The 23,434-nt window shown below is 45.3% G+C and overlaps 1 protein-coding gene across 5 annotated transcripts in view; it reads right to left on the reverse strand.

Moving 5' to 3' along the window:
- Positions 1–15,270: 15,270 nt before the first annotated feature.
- gpat3 (glycerol-3-phosphate acyltransferase 3) overlaps positions 15,271–23,434 on the reverse strand; it is an 85,589-nt gene continuing 77,425 nt past the window's right edge. For all 5 annotated transcript variants that reach the window (XM_038792630.1, XM_038792633.1, XM_038792629.1 and 2 more), the window contains one exon: positions 15,271–15,667. In XM_038792630.1, the coding sequence (XP_038648558.1) occupies positions 15,571–15,667 (97 nt within the window). In that variant the 3' untranslated portion in view covers positions 15,271–15,570. The remainder of the gene's footprint in view (positions 15,668–23,434) is intronic.

A 23,434-nucleotide genomic window follows, 5' to 3' on the forward strand; every position in this document is an offset into this window, starting at 1 on the left:
CCTGAAAGCAGAGAAACCCAGCGATAGCTGAGAAGCCTCTGGCTCGCTCAGCTTGGTTGGTTGGTCCATTCAATAATGAATTCATGTGAATGTACCCATCTGAAGAGATTGTCAGTTACCAGCTTGACCCAGCTATGGACAGCTGATTGGCCATTCCGCATAGATTTCCCACTGGCCACTGGAAAGATCTGGTTGCATAAAAATCGAGGGAAACTGTGACTTTCAGAGCCATGAGCATTAGGTGCCCACCCATACAGTTGGAGGTCATCTCCGGCCCAATCATGCGGCATAATGATGTCACGGTGTCCTTGAAGAGGCAGAGCCTCCTGAGGCACAGGGCCTCAGACATATTGAGGTAGCTGGATTTCTGCCTGTACACTCTGGCAGCAGGATATGCAGTCTTCCGTGGTGTCATCTGCCTCACTATCTCTGCTGGCCCTGCACCCATTATACTTGCACCTCCTCTCTCAGACGTCTCTCCCTGCAAAGTTATCACAGACACCTGGCTTCCTCTCCCTTCTGTCGCTCTCTTCCTCCTCAGAGGAGGCGCCTCCAGTGGAGCACACAATCCCCATCTGCTGAGGTGCAGGAGGCACTGCCCCATGGACTGAAGGCTGCACTGGACAGAAATGCTTCAAGCCGATTGACAAAAGAGTCCTCAAAGCAAAGCTAACAAAACAAATACTTCAGAAGAAACAGCAGGAAAAGGTCTGAAATCTCAACAATAAAACAACGGCAAACTCTCGCCTGAACTCCTGACAACTCACACAGCCAATAACCCAGATCCCTTTTATCCCACCCTCGGATGAGAAAAGTTTAAAAAATGGGAAGACCGGCTGCCTGTGTCACTCATGCACCACCCTGGAAATTGCATGGGTAACATGAAATTGGAGTGAATTGCCCTTTTAAATGCCTTAAGTGCATGATTAGTCGTCAGCAGTCACGTGCGTGCATGCATGCTTGCGAGTCGATTGGAAAAAGTACCTGCCTCCCATTCCATCCTAAAGGTGAACTCTTCAGCACTGAAGAGCTGTGGCCAGCCTGTCGATACTGTGGTCATATGCATATCTGCACATCTGTATATAACTGTATATAATTGCACCAATGTATATAACAGTACCAATATTTAGAACAGTACAGCACAGAACAGGCCCTTTGGCCCTCAATGTTGTGCCGAGCCATGATCACCCTACTCAAACCCACGTATCCACCCTATACCCATAACCCAACAACCGCCCCCTTAACCTTACTTTTTTTTTTTAATTAGGACACTACGGGCAATTTAGCATGGCCAATCCACCTAACCCGCACATCTTTGGACTGTGGGAGGAAACCGGAGCACCCGGAGGAAACCCACGCACACAGGGGGAGGACGTGCAGACTCCACACAGACAGTGACCCAGCCGGGAATCGAACCTGGGACCCTGGAGCTGTGAAGCATTTATGCTAACCACCATGCTACCCTGCTGCCCCATATATAAAGCTGATCATCAATACATGTAGTGACAGTTACGACCTCCTGCCAGTAGGTGGAACCAGACACACACACATATGTATCAGATGATTGACGAGACGCGGGCAGTCGGTAGCACGACACAACAGGACAGTCACATCTCAACTTAGCTCCACAGTGACTTAGATATAATTGTCTGTACATAGGTTTGTTGATTGCCTATCCACGTGTTTAAAATAAATACTTGTTATCGCCAAACACACATGTTCTATGCATGTCTTCATGATCAGGGGAGCCATGGAAGACAAGAGATACCAGACTAGAAAATAAATGGAATAGCGTACGTTTACATTGGGGTACAGGGACTGCTGCCAGACCCGATTTTCTAAATCCATCTAAAAAGCACTGCCTGGGATTCAGGGTCAAACCCTAAAGTGGACAATCGCCCACTGAAGGCCACCTTGGTCTATTGCCCAAATATGCACACCATTCATAATTTGTCACCACAGCAGTTACGAGACTCTGGAAATGATCTCGATAACCTATTGCAGTGTCTCTCAGCTACCACAAACGTCATTTCTCTGGGGTTCACGTCCTTTTGCAGTTGCCATCTGTTCTTTGTGCTACCTTATGTCAAAAGAAAGAGCCTAATGCCTCTCAAGTCATAACAGATTTAATTTTTCTCTGGATGGACTGATTCCCTTAATTGCATTACACAACCATCAGTATCATTGTCTCACTTTTTCGCAAAGTGTGCAGAAAGATACAGGTCAAGTTCACCAGCTGAAGTAGCAGCCAATTTTAACACATTCTCGTGATTGAAGTCTTTGAATCAATGTCAACCCTTAAATTGCAGTGACTTCAAGTTCAGCATAACCACACTTCTGCTTTTTCTGAACTAAGAAAGTTATCGAAAGGTTTATTCACGAAAACAGCAACTCAACATTTGGAAAGTGCCTCGAACATAACAGAACATTCTAATTTGTTTCACAGGAACTCCATCAGGTAAAGGTGACATTGTGCAAAGTTGGAGATATTCGGACAGATGACCAAATGCATGGTCAAAGAGGTCAGACTTAAGCTGAAACTTAGAGAGGAAAGCGGTAGAGAAGGTAAAATGGTTTGGAGAGTGCATTCTAGATCCTACATCACTAAAAGCAACCAATGGTGAGACAAAGGATTTGGGGGATTCACAAGATGCCAGAGTTGAAGGAAGGCAGAGTTTTGGGACGGTTCAAAGTTGGAGGAAGATACAGAGAAAGGAAGGGGTGAAGACATGAAAGCAAATTACTGCGGATGCTGGAATCTGAAACCAAAAAGAAAATGCTGGAAAATCTCAGCAGGTCAGGCAACATCTGTAGGGAGAGAAAAGAGCTAACGTTTCGAGTCCAGGTAGCCCTTTGTCAAATTCCTCTATGAAGACATGGAGGAATTTGAAGATCACAAGCTCACGATCAGTATGAAGTGCATTCATTGTGCATCAATAGTATAGTAGAAATACTGATTGCACTAGGTTTTGAACGCAGAGGAGTGGACAGGGAACCTCCCCCCCAGCATGTTTTAGTCACTCTTGGCCTTCACACCTGATTTAAACTCCACACGTTTAACATCCCCACAATTCTAAATCCAATGAGAACATTTGTTGTCTTGATCAATTGCACCATGTGAAGGTTCCCAACATTGTTCAATCCTGCGCTTGAAAGAATTCTGGAACCTCAGACGTGATCCGAGTAGGAGCAGAATGAGAGGAGGACTGGGCGTGATGAGGAATGAGCGCTAATAAGCGCGGGGACAATTAATGCGACAAAACCTCCAGGAATACCTTTAATCAGAGTTGGCAACCTGAAAACTAAAAGACATTAAATGGCAAAAGAGGGTGACAAAGGGACAAATAAAGAAACAAAAGATGGATCAGAGGATCTGGAAATGGAAACAGCAAAACCATTACCACTTCATGCTGTCCAAAACTGAAGGAGCAATGGTTATGATCTGGGGTCCACACCTCAAATGTCAATTAACGTGCCTTCTCCACAGATCCTGACTGATCTGCTGAGTTTTTTTTGTCAACATTTTCTGTTGTTGTTTAGTTGACAAGTTATTTTTGCAGAGGAAACAATTTCCTTATTAATATGCCCTGGAGCCTTTTCTGAGTGCAGAACCAAAGAAGGTGAGTGACTTGCTGAGTGCTTCAAATATTTTCTGTCTCTGTTTCAGACTTTTCCTGCATCTACCCTGTTCTTGCCTTTCATTTAAATTCTAGGCGCTGTGAGAACGCTCCGATCAATATCCTGACAGGAACATTCATCAAGGGCACCAGATGAATCCTTAACTCCTCACAGAGCCATCTGAGGTTTACCACCCAGTCCATGCCTAGGAGTTCATGAAGCCTAAATATTGGCTCGCCAGGCTGTTTTACATCAACCAGTTCAGAATATATTAACATTTACACCACCAACCTCCCGTCATGATTCGCACTGTGTGAATGAATTAACACACTTGCCAACTGTTAAGGAAGTCAGACAAAAAGTCATGAACTAACAAATGTTTATTAACCTTAGAATCAGTTGGCAGCACTTAAACACAGAATGTAAATAGCTAGTAGATAAAGTTAATAATTAAATAAATGCAGGAGCTTACACAGGCATTTCAGTTATGTCGAAGCAATTAACTTCTCATAAATTCACTGTGGAGTTGTGTCTGAGATTGAAATAAATTGGTGACAGTAATTTTTGATTATGCTCTTTAGACAGTTGGCTACTTGTCAACACTGGGGCCAGTCTATTGACTAAAGTGTACAGGCCTGCAATTAGGCATATTTTCTACAGTTATGCAAGCTCGTCCCCCCCCCCCTGGAAAATAGGGGTGGCATAGTTGTATTGTCACGGGTCTAGTAAACCAGAGACCCAGAGTAGTGCTCTGGGTACCCAGGTTCGAATCCTGCCACTGCAGATGGTTAAATTTGAACAAAATAAAAATCTGGAATTAAAAGTCTAATGATGACCATGACACCATTGTCGATTGTCGTAAGATCCCATCTAATGGGTGATGGAGCTGTTAGCGGAATTTGGGGGCTTCTCGGGCTATAAGCTAAACTTAGGAAAGAGCGAAGTATTTGTAGTGCACCCGGGAGATCAGGAGGAGGAAATTGGGAGGCTCCCCTTCAGGAGGGCAGTGAAGAGTTTCAGGTACCTGGGGGTGCAGGTGGCCAGGAGTTGGGGGGCTCTTCATAAGCTTAACTTCACCAGACTAGTGGAACAGATGGAGGAGGAATTTAAAAGGTGGGACATGGTGCCGCTATCGCTGGCGGGCAGAGTGTAATCCGTCAAAATTACGGTTCTCCCGAGGTTCTTGTTCCTCTTCCAGTGCTTGCCCATCTTTATCCCTAGGGCCTTTTTTAAAAGGGTGACCAGCAGCATCATGGGATTTATTTGGGCGCATGGCACCCCGAGGGTGAAGAGGGTCTTCTTGGAGCGGAGTAGAGATGGGGGGGGGGGGGGGGCTGGCGTTGCCCAACCTCTCGGGGTACTACTGGGCGGCCAACGTGTCGATGGTGCGTAAGTGGGTGATGGAGGGGGAGGGGGCAGCATGGAAACGGATGGAAAGAGCGTCCTGTGGGGATACAAGCCTGGGGGCCCTGGTAACGGCGCCGTGGCCGCTCCCTCCCACGAGGTATACCACGAGTCCGGTGGTGGCGGCTACCCTCAAGATTTGGGGGCAGTGGAGGCGACATAGGGGAGAAGTGGGGGGCTCGATGGAGGCTCCGTTAAGGGGGAACCATAGGTTCATCCCGGGGAACATGGATGGGGGATTTCAGGGATGATATAGAGCGGGCATTAGACAGCTGAGGGACCTGTTTATCGACGGAAGGTTTGCGAGCCTGGAGTTGGAGGAGAAATTTGGGCTCCCTCCGGGAAACATGTTTAGATATCTGCAGGTAAAGGCATTTGCTAGACGGCAGGTGGAGGGATTCCCTGCGCTCCCCGCGAGGGGGGTAAGTGACAGGGTGCTCTCGGGGGTCCGGGTCGGGGAGGGGAAGATATCCGATATCTACAAGCTTATGCAGGAGGTGGAAGAGGCTTCAGTAGAGGAGCTGAAAACGAAGTGGGAGGGGGAACTGGGGGAACAGATCGAAGACGGGACATGGGCTGATGCCCTGGAGAGGGTACATTCTTCCTCCTCGTGTCCGCGGCTTAGCCTCATTCAATTTAAGGTGCTGCAGAGGGCCCACATGACTGGGACGAGGATGAGTAGGTTCTTTGGGGGTGAAGACGGGTGTGACAGGTGCTCGGGGAGTCCAGCGAACCATGCCCATATGTTCTGGGCATGCCCGGCATTGGAGGAGTTCTGGAAGGGGGTGGCGAGGACGGTGTCAAGGGTGGTGGGATCCAGGGTCAAGCCAGGATGGGGACTCGCGATCTTTGGGGTTGGGGTAGAGCCGGGAGTGCAGGAGGCGAAAGAGGCCGGTGTGCTGGCCTTTGCATCGCTAGTAGCCCGGCGAAGGATTTTGCTACAATGGAAGGACGCGAGGCCCCCAAGCGTGGAGACCTGGATCAATGACATGACGGGGTTTATTAAGCTAGAGAAGGTCAAATTCGCCCTGAGAGGATCGGTACAAGGGTTCTTTAAACAGTGGCAACCTTTCCTCCACTTTCTGGCTCAACGATAGGGTACGGGGACAGTAGCAGCAGCAACCCGGGGGGGGGGGGGGGGGGGGGGGGGGACGTTGATTATGTTTGCTTATTTTATTTAAATTTGATTTATTTAATTTTAATTTATGGTTAAGTTCTCTTGTTGGGGGGGGGGGGGTGAAACATGTGATGTTACGGTATGGGGGGAATTGTGGGTGTTATGGGGCTGTTAGTTGCATATTACTGCTTGTTGCTATACTTGTTATTATATTTTTATATTTTCTGTAAAAAATTCCAATAAAGGGGCAGCACGGTGGCCTAGTGGTTAGCACAACCGCCTCACGGCGCTGAGGTCCCAGGTTCGATCCCGGCTCTGGGTCACTGTCCGTGTGGAGTTTGCACATTCTCCCCGTGTCTGCGTGGGTTTCGCCCCCACAACCCAAAAAAAAAATGTGCAGAGTAGGTGGATTGGCCACGCTAAATTGCCCCTTAATAGAAAAAATAATTGGGTAATCTAAATTTATAAAAAAAAAAAAAAAAAAAATTCCAATAAAAATTATTTTAAGAAAAAGATCCCATCTAATGTCCTTTGGGAGGGGAAATCTACCATCCTTACCTGGTCTGGCCTACATGTGACTCCAGACCCACAGCAATGGCTCTTAACTGCACCCTCAAGAGCCATTAAGGATGGGAAATATATGCTGGCACAGTCTGTGATGCCCACAATCCCATGAACAAATAAATAAAAATGATGAATTAGTTACTTTGCCTTCCCCTAGGAGGATAGTGTTAACCTTCTGAGATAGTATGACAAGCCTGTGACTGGTAGAGGTGTTGCTACCTCTTCCTCCTGAATCAACTCATCCTCCATGCTGGTAGTTGTATGTGAACCAGTTGGCTTAAAATCTCACCTTCCTTGATCACAGAGAAACTTGCGCATCTAAGTGCCAGACTTACATCTGCCTTGTATAGTCGTCAGAACCTTCTTTAACCTTTCACTGTGTGACTTCCATATGCCAAACTGCTCATTGAATCCTTAGCTTCTCAAGTCTTTGCTTGCAATGGATCAGAAACCAGGCCAAATATATCCTATTTAAACAGCGTACAGGCCTGTGATCCGGATTACTAGTTTTCAATCCCAGGTAAGGAATGTATCAGTTGTAATAGAAGGCTTAATCAGCAGAAGCCCAGAACATTTCTAGCATTCAATCTGACTGCATTTTAAGGTCACTTGTAATGTGCCCCACCTACAGCTTTTATTCAGAAACTGTCTCCAAACTTGAATAATGGCATAGTCCTTCCATTTGCTTCTCCTTGTTTGTACATGTGGAAGAAGCAAAACGAGTCATGCCCTGGCAACGCAGGTTGATAGAGTGGTCAAGAAGGCATACAGCATAAGACCATAAGACCATAAGACATAGGAGTGGAAGTAAGGCCATTCGGCCCATCGAGTCCACTCCACCATTCAATCATGGTTGATTTCAACTCCATTTACCCGCTCTCTCACCATAGCCCTTAATTCCTCGAGAAATCAAGAATTTATCAATTTCTGTCTTAAAGACACTCAATGTCCCGGCCTCCACCGCCCTCTGTGGCAATGAATTCCACAGACCTACCACTCTCTGGCTGAAGAAATTTCTCCTCATCTCTGTTCTAAAGTGACTCCCTTTTATTCTAAGGCTGTGCCCCCGCGTCCTAGTCTCCCCTGCTAATGGAAACAACTTCCCTACGTCCATCCTATCCAAGCCATTCATTATCTTGTACGTTTCTATTAGATCTCCCCTCAACCTCCTAAACTCCAATGAATATAATCCCACGATCCTCAGACGTTCATCGTATGTTAGGCCTACCATTCCTGGGATCATCTGTGTGAATCTCCGCTGGACCCGCTCCAGTGCCAGTATGTCCTTCCTGAGGTATGGGGCCCAAAATTGCTCACAGTATTCTAAATGGGGCCTAACTAGTGCTTTATAAAGCCTCAGAAGTACATCCCTGCTTTTATATTCCAAGCCTCTTGAGATAAATGACAACATTACATTTGCTTTCTTAATTACGGACTCAACCTGCAAGTTTACCTTTAGAGAATCCTGGACTAGGACTCCCAAGTCCCTTTGCACTTTAGCATTATGAATTTTGGCACCATTTAGAAAATAGTCCATGCCTCTATTCTTTTTTCCAAAGTGCAAGACCTCGCACTTGCCCACGTTGAATTTCATCAGCCACTTCTTGGACCATTCTCCTAAACTGTCTAAATCTTTCTGCAGCCTCCCCACCTCCTCAATACTACCTGCCCCTCCACCTATCTTTGTATCATCGGCAAACTTGGCCAGAATGCCCCCAGTCCCGTCATCTAGATCGTTAATATATAAAGAGAACAGCTGTGGCCCCAACACTGAACCCTGCGGGACACCACTTGACACCGGTTGCCATTCCGAAAAAGAACCTTTTATCCCAACTCTCTGCCTTCTGTCTGACAGCCAATCGTCAATCCATGTTAGTACCTTGCCTCGAATACCATGGGCCCTTATTTTACTCAGGAGTCTCCCGTGAGGCACCTTGTCAAAGGCCTTTTGGAAGTCAAGATAGATAACATCCATTGGCTCTCCTTGGTCTAACCTATTTGTTATCTCTTCAAAGAACTCTAACAGGTTTGTCAGGCACGACCTCCCCTTACTAAATCCATGCTGACTTGTCCTAATCCGACCCTGCACTTCCAAGAATTTAGAAATCTCATCCTTAACGATGGATTCTAGAATTTTGCCAACAACCGAGGTTAGGCTAATTGGCCTATAATTTTCCATCTTTTTTCTTGTTCCCTTCTTGAACAGGGATTTTCCAATCCTCTGGGACTTTCCCTGATTCTAGTGACTTTTGAAAGATCATAACTAACGCCTCCACTATTTCTTCAGCTATCTCCTTTAGAACTCTAGGATGTAGCCCATCTGGGCCCGGAGATTTATCAATTTTCAGACCTTTTAGTTTCTCTAGCACCTTCTCCTTTGTGATGGCAACCATATTCAACTCTGCCCCCTGACTTTCCTGAATTGTTGGGATATTACTCATGTCTTCTACTGTGAAGACTGACGCAAAGTACTTATTAAGTTCCTCAGCTATTTCCTTGTCTCCCATCACTAGATTACCAGCGTCATTTTGGAGCGGCCCAATGTCTACTTTTGCCTCTCGTTTGTTTTTAATGTATTTAAAGAAACTTTTACTATCATTCCTAATGTTACTGGCTAGCCTACCTTCATATTTGATCCTCTCCTTCCTTATTTCTCTCTTTGTTATCCTCTGTTTGTTTTTGTAGCCTTCCCAATCTTCTGACTTCCCACTACTCTTTGCCACATTATAGGCTCTCTCTTTTGCCTTGATGCATTCCCTGACTTCCTTTGTCAGCCATGGCTGCCTAATCCTCCCTCTGATAACCTTTCTTTTCTTTGGGATGAACCTCTGCACTGTGTCCTCAATTACTCCCAGAAACTCCTGCCATTGCTGTTCTACTGTCTTTCCCACTAGGCTCTGCTTCCAGTCGAGTTTCGTCAGTTCCTCCCTCATGCGCCTGTAATTACCTTTATTTAACTGTAAAACCTTTACATCTGATTCTACCTTCTTTCTTTCAAATTGCAGACTGAATTCTACCATATTATGATCACTGCTTCCTAAGTGTTCCCTTACTTTAAGATCTTTTATCAATTCTGGCTCATTACATAACACTAAGTCCAGAATAGCCTGTTCCCTCGTGGGCTCCATCACAAGCTGTTCCAAAAAGCCATCCTGTAAACATTCAATGAATTCCCTTTCTTTGGGTCCACTGGCAACATTATTTACCCAGTCCACCTGCATATTGAAGTCCCCCATGATCACTGTGACCTTGCCTTTCTGACATGCCCTTTCTATTTCGTGGTGCATTTTGTGCCCCTGGTCCTGACCACTGTCAGGAGGCCTGTACATAACTCCCATTATGGTTTTTTTGCCTTTGTGGTTCCTCAACTCTACCCACACAGACTCCACATCGTCTGACCCTATGTCGTTTAGTGCTATTGATTTAATTTAATTTCTAATTAACAAGGCAACCCCGCCCCCTCTACCCACCTCTCTGTCTTTTCGATAGGTTGTAAATCCCTGGATGTTTAACTGCCAGTCCTGAACCCCCTGCAACCACGTCTCTGTGATGCCTACCACATCATACCTGCCAGTCACAATCTGGGGCACAAGCTCATCTACCTTGTTCCGTACACTGCGGGCATTTAAATATAGCACCTTTAATTCCCTATTGACTGTCCCTTTTTGTTTTCTTAGTGCGGTGGACCTTGGTTTACTGAGCCTTTCCATACACTGTGTCATATTTTGTGAGATGGGGACTATCGTAACCTCTCCTGAGCTCTGTCTTTTCGTGATTTTTTGTAATCCTAAGCAGCTACGCTTCCCACTGATTCCTTCACCTCTTGGTTCCCTGACTTTCCCTTCCCCCCCAATCTCTAGTTTAAAGTCCTATTGACCACCCTATTTACTCTTTTCGCCAGAACACTGGTCCCAGCTCGGTTCAGGTGGAGACCATCCCAACGGTATAGGTCCCCCCTGTCCCAAAACTGATGCCAGTGTCCCATGAAAAGGAACCCCTCTTTCCCACACCACTCTTTCAGCCACGTGTTAACTTCCCTTATTCTTGCCTCCCTATGCCAATTTGCACGTGGCTCGGGCAGTAATCCGGAGATTATGACCCTTGAGGACCTGTTTTTTAATTTGAATCCTAACTCTTTATAATCTCTAAACAGGTCCTCTTTCCTAGACTTGCCTAAGTTGTTGGTACCGACATGGACCACAACAACTGGATCCTCCCCCTCCCTCTCCAATATCCTTTCAAGCCGGTCAGAGATGTCCCGCACCCTAGCACCGGGCAGGCAACATACCATGCGGGACCCTCTATCCTGCTCACAAAGGATACTATCTATCCCTCTGATAATAGAATCCCCTAAAGCATGCTTGCCTTCATCAGACGGGGTATTGAGTACAAGAGTCGGCAGGTCATGTTACAGTTGTATAGGACTTTGGTTTGGCCACATTTGGAATACTTCGTGCAGTTCTGGTCGCCACATTACCAGACGGATGTGGATGCTTTGGAGAGGGTGCAGTGGAGGTTCACCAGGATGTTGCCTGGTATGGAGGGTGCTAGCTATGAAGAAAGGTTGAGTAGATTAGGATTGTTTTAATTGGAAAGACGGAGGTCGAGGGGGGACCCGATTGAGGTCTACAAAATTATGAGAGGTATGGACAGAGTGGATAGCAACAAGCTTTTTCCAAGAGTGGGGTTGTCAGTTACAAGGGGTCACGATTTCAAGGTGAGAGGGGGAAAGTTTAAGGGAGATGTGCGTGGAAAGTTTTTTACGCAGAGGGTGGTGGGTGCCTGGAACGCTTTACCAGCGGAGGTGGTAGAGGCGTGCACAATAGCATCATTTAAGAAGCATCTAGACAGGTATATGAATGGGCGGGAACAGAGGGAAGTAGACCTTGGAAAATAGGAGACAGGTTTAGATAAAGGATCTGGATCGGCACAGGCTGGGAGGGCCGAAGGGCCTGTTCCTGTGCTGTAATGTTCTTTGTTCTAATCAAGATAAAGAAAAACATTTCATTTCTTATTTCAACTTGGATAAGTCAGGGAAACATGAATTTAAAATGGACTTCATTGGCCGTGGCAGAGACAGATGTTTTTTGTCTTGAGTGTCATGGGAGAAAAAAGATTGGTTCTGGGAGGTTAGTTCTGGAAATGTCTGATCCTAAGTAAGTCAGGTTAATTTTGTTTCATTAGCTTCTCGCACTTTCATACATTTCTTGGGCGCAAACCTTTGAACTCACAACAGCTAGCGAGAATATTTTTAGTTATGGTCAGATGAAAAATATTAGTTCACCCCTTGGAAAAGATTCACTGAATTGATTATTTAGGAAGTGCCTTTAGTGTTTTATTGCATGTCGAAGAAAGCTACACAAGTCTCTTGAATATTATTCCCTCGTAATTCCACACAAAACTGTTGGGAGGAGGGAGTCTGTAGAGTCTTTGTCACACAGCAATTCAAAGAGGCGATTTCAATGTTTTAGAGAAGAATTGCTGAATATCCATGGCTTTTTATTGGTTTCAAACCAATCATGTATTGAAGAAGCAGTGGTTAGCACTGCTGCCTCACAGCACCGAGGACCCGGATTCAACCCCGGCCGTGTGGAGTTTGCACATTCTCCCCGAGACTGCGTGGGTCTCACCCCCAGAAAAAGATGTGCCCCTTAATTGGGACAAAAAAAAATTGGGTATTCTAAATTTACAAAAGAAAAAGTCAGATAATTTCACGCAACAAGTGAAATGCACTGCCTGAGAATGTGATGGAGGCAGGTTCAAATGAAATATTCAAGAGGGAATTAGATTGTAATCTAAAAAGGAGGAATACATAGGGTGATGGGGAGAAAGGCATTAAGTGAATTGCTCATTCGGATAGCAGATATGATGGAACGAATGGCCTCCCTCTGACATGCAACATTTCTGTAACATTGACTGGTGTGTTTCAGTATTAGTATCAAATTTGTAAATAAATTATTAGCTTAGTTTGAAAAGGACAGGAAAGAACAAAAAGCAAGTACTGATTTTATATAATTTTATTACGGGTTGAGTATCCTTTGTCCACAAATCGGACACATCCTAGAAAGCTCATTAACGTTTAACGCGAGAAGTTTGTAACCCAAGCTGACATAAACGTTGCCAACAGCACCTGACTTTTAGCGCAGGAAATCTAATTGTTTATCTACACTGTTTACTCTGCGATTTTCACCTGCATATTTACCTTGCGAACCGTGACAAGCAAAAATCGCAGGTGACGCCAGAGGTGGGAACTTATTACAGATACCCTGTATTGATTATTCAGTGATCCATCTTACTTTCTTAGCCATTTTGTTTACTTTAGAACATAGCCAGCCTCAGCTTCAGCCATTTTAATGTATCTAGGCCTAGGCCTTCTTGAGGTATCTGAAAACCAAATTATCTGAAAACCAAAACGCAATCGGCCCCAAAGGTTTCAGATAAAGCATACTCGATCTGTATATCAATTGTATATTCATCGTCAGATGTTTCTTAGGTTGTAAAATTTTTGTTGGCATTTCACATCTTATACAAAGCCAAGTGGGCCCATTTTGTTGTCTCTTCGCATCATGTAGTCTGGTTACTGACTAGAAAGCCAGTTACAAGGTGAGCTATTTTATAAAGGAGCTGCCGTTGTGTGCGATAGAGACAACATCCCCCTCCCCCTCCCCCAACACAGAACAGGTGCCCTCCCCACTTAGTGTGAAGATTGATGAGCCTCCTCCTGCAGGTGTAATAGTTATCGAAATGTATATGACCAATGACAGCAAATCCCAGTCCATGGACATGGTTCAGCATATTTCCTGGCAGCCAAGTCTGATACCGGCTGTTATTAGAAGGGCCGACAAACTGCAGAATCCACTTGGCATGAGGTTGGCAGAATCAGAGCCTATCTATAAATACATCCAACTATTCCAACAGATTTAACCAATGTATTAATAGTCTTAAAATTGCCAGACAACACATTGGACATCCCAACATTTATGTCCCAACTGCCCAATATTGTGTCTTTAACATACTAAGATATCTCAAAATGCTTCACAGAAGCATTGACAAAATTTAGAACCAAGCTACAGAAGGTGATATTAGGTCAGGTGACCAATGTGATGGACGTGCAGGCCTTTGTGAGAGTTAGGATAGGGGCAGCAGTGTTTTAGACGAGCTCAGGTTGATGTAGAGTAAATGTCAGCCATGACAGCATCGAAGTAGTCAAGCCCGAGGTAGCAAAAGCACAGCTGATGGCTTCACCAACTGATGAGCTGAGAATGGGTGGAGTTGGGCAATGTTATGGAGGTGACAATCAGAAGTGCAGTGGTACACCGAGCATCACTCGGGCACCTCCAACCAGGGCAAGGAAAAGGGGGTGCAGATGATTCCAAACACCGTGGCCCAGGGGTATAGGACTCGGTGTTTTGCGTTGTCGTCATCCATGCTGAGCAGCCAGTGCTCAGGACCTGAGAGACCAGCTTTAAAAAGGAAATCTGAACTTTCAGGCCATGAGTTCCGATCCTTGAAGCCGGTCTTGTCAGGTAAATATCACTCGCTGCTGCACTGCTGGGGGAGGTGCAGAGAAATCGGGCCGTGCTGGGGGAAGGCGAGTGGGGAGGAGGTTGGAGTGAAAGAAGAGGTTGGGGTTAGTGGTTGGGAGGGGGGGCGCTTGGGAGGCTGGGGCAAGGTTTATTTGGGGGGTGGGGGGGGGGGGGGGGGGGGCAGGTTGGTAGCAGTTGGCCCACCAATATTTTATCACTTAAAAAGCATAGTTTTACTGACCTTTGGGGACTCGAACGATTAATGCATGATAAAATAATCATAGATTTAGAAATTATGATATGGCCAACACATTTTCTTAAGAGCTCCATCTTTTCAAAATTCGGCACTACAGTCCTGGTGAGAATGTTACGGATAGGCGGTCGGAAGCTCTGCTCAGGATCAAATATGACACCAAAGTTGCAAATTGTTTGGTTCAGCCTCAGAGAGTAGCCAGGGAGAGGAATAGAGACAGTGGCCAAGGAATGCCGTTGGCAGTGGGGACTGAAGTCAATGATTTTGGTCTCCCCAATATTTTTATCCGGAGCAAATTTCTGCTCATCCGGCACTGGACCTCATCCAGGCAGTGTGACAAGTCGAAGGGTCTGGGTGAAGAGGGGGCGGGGGCAATAGAGGTGTTGCTGAGGTAGAGCTGGATGTCATCAGAATACGTGTGGAAGCGGACATGTTTTCAGATGATACCGGGTAGCCTGTGCTTGAGAAATAGGATGGGTCAGGGTTAGATCCTTAGGGAGACCCTCAAGGTAAGAGTGCAGGTATGGAAAGGAAAGCCACTGGCACCCTTGCAAACTCAGAAACGATAGCCAAAATCTTCCATCCTCGTTCGTGGACGGCATTTTCCAGTGCTACTGACAGGGACTGGAGTTTGGGCTGGAACGCCAAATGTTCAGTTCTTGCTCCTCGCTCGCAACGGGTCCTGCCACAGCCGAGACCCGGAGAATCCCCCCTACATTTTTTCCTGTCACGCTTCCCTCCTTTTCCAATATTAACCGCTTTGCACGTTAATTGTAAGCTCAGCCACGTGACGATCTTGACGGAGGCCTGCCACCCCATTGCATTTATTATCCTGGAGCATTGCTTCAAGGAGACCACAGACGAAATTAGGACAAACACATTAATCACCTACCAATAGATCAGAGATTTGCCACAAAACAAAACATGTTAGGATTGTTATCATTTATACATATTGTTCTATTTGGGACTCAAACGTGTAAATTTGCTCAGTGTACAAAAAATAAAGAGAAGACATACATTGAAAACCTAAGTGACGTGAGGAGGTAAACAATGACTACAGGACTGATGGACTAATATCTCGTCTCTCTTCAGCTGCTTTCATTCCCAGAGAGCATCTTGCTGTAGTATTTTTGCTGCTGTTCTTTCATACTGTCTTTAACTTTGGCTCTTTTCAGAGCTCCATCCCTGGAGGAAAAGAAAATATTCAGTCTCATCTTCTGAGATTTACATAGAACATAGAACGTTACAGCGCAGTGCAGGCCCTTCGGCCCTCGATGTTGCGCCAACCTGTGAAACCACTCTAAAGTCCATCTATACTATTCCTTTATCCATATGTTTATCCAATGACCATTTAAATGCCCCTAATGCTGGCGAGTCCACTACTGTTGCAGGCAGGGCAATCCACGCCCCTACTACTCTCTGAGTAAAGACCCTACCTCTGACATCTGTCCTATATCTATCTACCCTCAATTGAAAGCTATGTCCCCTTGTACTAGCCATCACCATCCGAGGTGATCACCAATCTAATCTTCTGATCATCTTGTATGCCTCTATTAAGTCACCTCTTAACCTTCTTCTCTCTAACGAAAACAGTCTCAAGTCCCTCAGCCTTTCCTCATAAGATCTTCCCTCCATACCAGGCAACATCCTGGTAAATCTCCTCTGCACACCTTCCAATGCTTCCACATCCTTCCTATAATGCGGCGACCAGAACTGCACGCAATACGCCAAATGTGGCCGCACCAGAGTTTTGTACAGCTGCAATATGACCTCATGGCTCCGAAACTCAATCCCTCTACCAATAAAAGCTAACAAGGACAAGGCTTGGATTTACTAGAAACCTCTGGAGAACACATGTAAAACAGCAATACCTCTGCCAGATACTCATCCTTGGTTGAATTTTGGTATCCATTTGAAACATTAATCTTTTGTTAGCTTCAGGATCAGATCGGCCATGTTTGGCTGAATTGCTAAAGAGCTATTAGTTGTGCCTTCCGAGTGATCAGTAGGTTATTTAGCATGGTATAACCTTCTACATAGTCCCCCACACCCCCCCCCCCCCCCCTCCACCCCACACCCCTCCCTGAACCCACCCCGAACCCCCCGGAGGATGGTAGATGTTCCCAATTGCACAAAAGCAAAATACTCTGGATGCTGGAAATCGGAAATGAAATAAAAACAGTAAATCCTGGGAATACTCAGCAGGACTGGGAGCATCCGTGGAGAGAAAACCAGGGTCAACATTTCAGGCTGATGACCTGTCACCTCAGAATTGAGAAAAGTTAGAAATGTAATGGTTTCTGAGCAAGTGAACTTGGGGGGGGGGGGGGGGGGGGGGGGGGGGGAAAGAGGACTACGTATGTGACAACAAATCAATGCGGTCAACACTGGACTCCGAGATACTGGTTAATGCTGCTGCAGGCATAAAGGAGCATCAGATGCCAGGGCTTTAGAGACCACAATGATGTCAATCCAATTACGAAAGGAATAGAACTGTGCTTTGCAATAAAATTCTTTTAAAGTAACCGGGCCCAAAGGAAGGAGGAAAAAAATGACAAATAACCAAATATAGCGAAGGAGAAATGACTCTCAATCATTTGTTGTGGGGAGAGAAAACACGGAGTTCATCCTGGAAAACAATGAATGAACAACTTCCATCCTGAAAATGGTACAACCCAAGGTGCTCCATGGAGGTGTGGCCATCTAAAATGACCTCCCGCAAAGAGCACTGGGAAAAATGGTCAAAGTCAGGGACAGACAGGCTGCAGCTTGCAGATACACAAAACCTGCAGGCCAGACATTAACAGCCCAGGAAAAAGACCATCTCCAGGCCAACAACAAAGGTGAACCCATCACCAGCCAAGAAGAGGACCATCCACGCCATCCACAGAGGGACCGAAACAGAGGATGCAGACGACCAGCTACAAGAACTCCAGCATTGTCAGACTACCAGATCTCAGATAAGGCCATATATATCTGCTCTGTACTTGCCAGTCACCTGGAAGTTAAGTTAAGGTTGTTTTTAAGTGTATTAATTTATAGTCCAATGTGCATGAACGCATGATTGATTAAGTATTTACCTTTGTGTGTATTAATACACAATTATCATAGAATTTACAGTGCAGAAGGAGGCCATTCGGCCCATCAAGTCTGCACCGGCCCTTGGAAAGAGCACTGAAACCCACACCACTCTATCCCCAGAAACCCCACCCATCCCTTTTGGACACTAAGGGCAATTTAGGATGACCAATCCACATAACCTGCACATCTTTGGACTGTGGAGGAAACCGAGCATCCGGAATGCAATTATTCTACTGAACAACTGATGTGATCATTTGTCCATCATATACGGGTTAAACACACACTGTGGTTTATAAAGACGCAACAGAGGGTTTAGGGAAAGCATATACTGTGCCAGGAAGGATGAGGTTCAGAAGGATGAGGCATGGTTCGGTCGCAGAGATGGATTTTGAGAGGTAACTTTAGAGCTGCCCTCAAGATGACTTAAGGGTCATAAAGAGATAAATTGGTGCGGGGGAAGCACATGCGACCACACTCAGAGGAATGGCATGATCATGGAATGGAGATGAGGAAAAACAAGGGGGACTGCACAGTGGAGCATGGCCACTGTGGGTATTTTTAAATGATAGGTTTGCGGACCATGAAAGTACAAACAAACCAGATCTTTATTGGAAAGGTGTTTACGCCACAGGCTGTAAAGATAGGCTGCCTGTTTGCCCGCACAGACGATGTCATCAATACGTCACATAATCAAGTGACCTTGTTCCAACTCAGAACAAACATGAATATACAACTCTTTCCTCCTCGTTTACTTTAGAGGTTCCTGCAATGAAACACAATATAATGTTATCAACATTTACAATCTGAACAATTAATAAACACTACAGTCAATAAGTTAGACGTTTTGGAGGACGGCAATTTCTGTGTGTTTGTCGGTGAATCTCTGATGTCTGCGTTTTCCAGTTGACTACAACTTCTGGTATTTTTGGTTTAGTTTCGACGTCACCTGTAGTCGAACCAGAGTCATGTCATGTTTGCAGGTTAACTTGAAGTGTCCTCAACTGGGGTAGTGTCGCCCACAGTTGTTTCTGGTATTGTCAGGTTCTCAGGAATGTCTCGCTCTTCACTTGACACATTTTGTTATGGACTCTCAGTTGATTCTGGTCTCTGGCAAACTAGTTCGAGTTGATAAAAGTTGATCAGCATGTCATCCCCCCGCTACATCATCCCGAGTTTGAACGGTGTAGAAGGTCAGTCCTGTCTGTGCTCAGGCTATGGCAGGTTTTCACTTCTCACTGGTGGTACAGTTCCTTGCCAATAATTCTTGACCTTTCTGAAAAACAGTGTTTAGCCCTGTTCTCATGTCACAAAATCTGACGTTGTGGCCTCCTCTCAACTATTTCTCTTGTCTTAAGAAGCTTCGGCAAATCAAGCACTGTGCGTAACCGACATTTTACCATGAGGACTACCGGGGAACCTTGGGTTGTCAAATGCGTTGTATTCCTGTCTGTCATCAGGACTTGTCTCTTTAGGCAATGATCTTTGCTCAGGAGTTACATTCAGTGAATGCTTCATTGTCTAAACAAACCTTCCAGCCAATAGATTTGTGGCAGGATGAGAAGGAGCGGATTGGATATGTTGGAATCTGTTCTCCTTTAGATAATTTGTGAATTCTTGCAAAATGAACTGTGGCCCATTGTCGCAAACAAGTGTACCATGCCCATAACTTCTGACAGAAGTGGATTATTTCTGGTATACTTCTCAACTTGCCCTGCGGTTACAGTTGTGTTATTGACTCCTTCGAAATAAAGAACAAAAGAACAAAGAAAAATACGTAGCCATGATGTGGAGATGCCGGCGTTGGACTGGGGTGAGCACAGTAAGAAGTCTTACAACACCAGGTTAAAGTCCAACAGGTTTGTTTCAAACACGAGCTTTCGGAGCACGGCTCCTTCTTCAGGTGAATGGAAAGGCTTGTTCCAGAAATGTTTATATAGACACAGTCAGAGATGCCCCGGAATGCGAGCACCTGCAGGCAATCAAATCATCAAAGATGCAGAGAGAGAGGTAACTCCAGGTTAAAGAGGTGTGAATTGTCCCAAGCCAGTTCAGTCGGTAGGCCTCTGCAAGTCCAGGCTTGTTGGTGGGGGCCGAATGTAATGCGACATGAATCCCAGATCCCGGTTGAGTCCGCATTCATGCGTGCGGAACTTAGCTATAAGTTTTCTAAGTTCCGCACGCATGAATGCGGACTCAACCGGGATCTGGGATTCATGTCGCATTACATTCGGCCCCCACCAACAAGCCTGGACTTGCAGAGGCCTACCGACTGAACTGGCTTGGGACAATTCACACCTCTTTAACCTGGAGTTACCTCTCTCTCTGCATCTTTGATGATTTGATTGCCTGCAGGTGCTCGCATTCCGGGGCATCTCTGACTGTGTCTATATAAACATTTCTGGAACAAGCCTTTCCATTCACCTGAAGAAGGAGCCGTGCTCCGAAAGCTCGTGTTTGAAACAAACCTGTTGGACTTTAACCTGGTGTTGTAAGACTTCTTACAAAGAAAAATACAGCACAGGAACAGGCCCTTTGGCCCTCCAACCCTGTGCCGACCATGCTGCCCGTCTAAACTAAAATCTTCTGCACTTCCGGGGTCCGTATCCCTCTATTCCCATCCTATTCATGTATTTGTCAAGGTGCCCCTTAAACGTCACTATCGTCCCTGCTTCCACCATCTCCTCTGGCAGCGAGTTCGAGGCACCCACTACCCTCTGTGTAAAAAAACGTGCCTCGTACATCTCCTCTCAACCTTGCCCCTCGCACCTTAAACCTATGCCCCCTAGTAATTGACCCCTCTACCATGGGAAAAAGCCTCTGACTATCCACTCTGTCTATGCCCCTCATAATTTTGTAGACCTCTATCAACCACCGTTGTTCCAGTGAGAACAAACCGAGTTTATTCAACCTCTCCTCATAGCTAACGCCCTCCATACCAGGCAACATCCTGGTAAATCTCTTCTGCACCCTCTCCAAAGCCTCCACATCCTTCTGGTAGTGTGGCGACCAGAATTGAACAATATAATAGACAATACTACCATTTCAACTATTCATTGACAACCCATTAGGTAATGGTAATCTAGGGAGTCCATCAGCATTCCCATGGAGATTTGATTAATGATATTTTATCTTATATGTATGTGCTGACAACAGTAAAGCCCACCTCTGCATCCAGCTCACTGCTAAAGATGAAATACCGGTGTACGGCCAGAGTATCACTGTGAGCGGTCGATGATCCGTCAGTAAAGTTAATTTCCATCCATATAGGTAATGGTGAAAACGTTAGCGTCTGAAAATGATGCCTAGAACTTCCTCTCTATCTGTGCATAGTTCATTTCTGCTTTGTTCAAGGGTCTTGATGCAAACACGATTGGTTTCACTTCATCATTGGGTATTATGTGAGAAACCACTTTTCCCACTCATAACATGATGCATCACAAGCCAGCTGCAAGGGTAACTTCGGCTAAAAGTGTGTCAGGACTTCTGACTTTAGTAGTCAGCTTGTACAAAGGCCTTCTTACACTGATCCGCCTACTTTCACTTCCTGTTTTGATATAAGTTGTGTGAAGGCTTGAGAATAGTTGCTAGATTAGGGACAAACCTTCCATGGTGGTTTAATAAACCAAAAACGATCCAAGTTGATTTACTTTTTTGAGGCGCAGGTGCCTCCAGTTATAGCTTTTACTTTTGAAGGCAATTTGTGCAGTTCCCTTGCATCTATGAAGTGCCTCAGGTATTCAATGCAAGATCTGAAGAATTCACATTTATCCTTCCGTACTCGTTGTCCACAGTCTTCTAGTCTCTGGAGTGTAGCATCTAGATTTTGAAGATGCTCTTCTTCAGAATGTGATGCCAAATGAAAGTCTTGATATCTGGATAGCCCTTTGTGTGTCACGATTGACAAATATTATGATGAATCTGGGTCCACATTTATCTGGAGATAAGTTGACTGGTCAACTTTACTGAAATGCTGCCCTCCAGCCAATGCAGCAAATAAATCATCAATTAAAGGCAGAGGGTACACTGCTCTGCACAGAGTACAGGATTGTTAGTGACCTTAAAATCACCCAATATTTGTACTGAAATATCTTGCTTCACCACATGTACTGTGGCCGTGGCCTAATCACTTACATGAACGGGTTCGAGGACTCCCGTCTTGATCAGCCTTTAATTCTTCCTCGATGTCAGGCCTCATGGCGTACAGCACTGACCTCACCTGTGAGCATTTTGCTTGGCTTTTGTCCTTAATCTTTAGCTTGACTGAGATCTCGTTCATGTTTCCCAGCTCTCCACTAAAGACTATGGCATGTTTCTTTAAAACGTTCCCGTTTCGGACTCCGACATGAGATTCATCTTGGCCCAGTTTGATTCTCTCCAGTCAAGTTCTTCCCATTAGGACAGGATTGTTACCTTTAACAACATGCAGGGACATGTCTGTGGTTCGTCCATTTAGCTGTACATTTACATCGATACAACCCCTCAACGAAACTACTTCCCCGGTATATGTTTTAAGAATGATCTCAAAGGGTTTTAAGGCAAAATATCATAGTTTCTCTTGGTCAAACAGTTTCTGGTACCAATGAAACTACAGCTCCAGTGTCCACCTCCATTTTCACCAGTTGTCTGTCTAGTAAAGGAGTGACTCAGTAACAGTCCATTGCACCCGCAATGGTCAGTACGTTCAATGACAGCTTGTCATCTGACTGTGACTCTGATCCTCTTTCCCGCCTTTTTTGTATTTCATGGATCTTTTTGCCTCTCTTCAGGTTTTCTATTTGATAAATTTGGTTCGTGTTTGTTTCTTCCCCCGACAAGCACCATCGGTGTGTCCCTTTTTACGCAAGTTCTCCATTTTGCATCTTTGCACCAATAATCTGCTGCTGCGTGCCCAACTTTTGCACATTGGTAGCAATTTCAAACCTGTGTCTGTGTTCGGGTCTCAACTTAAATTTTATGGATTCTAGTGACCAAACATAGTTGTTGGGCTTCCTTGGCTGCTAATTACATAGAGATCGCAACTTCTAAAGCCTTCTTTAAGTTTAAGTGGCTTTCTGTTAATAGCTTTTTTTGGATAACTTCACTTCTTAACCCACGCACTAGTCTGTCTCTAATGGTGTCGTTCACAACATCTCCAAAATCACAGAATTCAGCTAATTACTTCAAAGTAGCTGCAAACTCGGTGATTGATTCACCTTCTTGTTGGTTACGTTTATGGAACCTGAACCACTCTACGCCCTGCAATAGCTCCACAATCTCATCATAGGTTTTCGAGCCTGGTTTTTCTGGCTGCATCAGACTTCACAACAGATTGAAAGTTTTCCCTACATTGGGATGACAATATCTGCTGCAATTTTATTCGTTTGGGCATAATAATAAAATCCTTTAGTATATGAGCTCCACCGCTCGGTGCTTGCATCATACGGTCCCACCCGCCAACAATTCCTGCCACTTTTACTCTGGAAAGGGATTGCGAAAGCACGATCTGCCACAAAGTTTTTAGCACAACCTCTTGCTTCTTTTTCATCCAAGGTAACCCTGAGCTCAGCCTGTATCTTTCCAAGCTATGGAACACCCCAGCTCTAAACTATTCTTGCAAGGTACACTGTAGTGTTCCAGGTCTTTCCGAGCAGAGCACATGGCAAGCTTCTTTTCGATGTTGTTTCCTCCAAAATCTGTGTTTAGTTTGGTTCCTTCGATGGTGGATACCATATGGCACCCCTCCATTGCCAGCTTGGTACGGTGAAGTTGTTTAGCTTCTTAATCCTTTTCAGATGTCTGCGCACGGATCGACGATTTTTCTATTTTTCTTTCCCCGGGAGTCTACCAGCGTGGTTCTGACCTCTTCATCAGCAACGTTTTCTTTGCTGTATT

Source organism: Scyliorhinus canicula, chromosome 3 (genome assembly GCF_902713615.1).
Source record: "Scyliorhinus canicula chromosome 3, sScyCan1.1, whole genome shotgun sequence".
Lineage (NCBI taxonomy): Eukaryota > Metazoa > Chordata > Chondrichthyes > Carcharhiniformes > Scyliorhinidae > Scyliorhinus > Scyliorhinus canicula.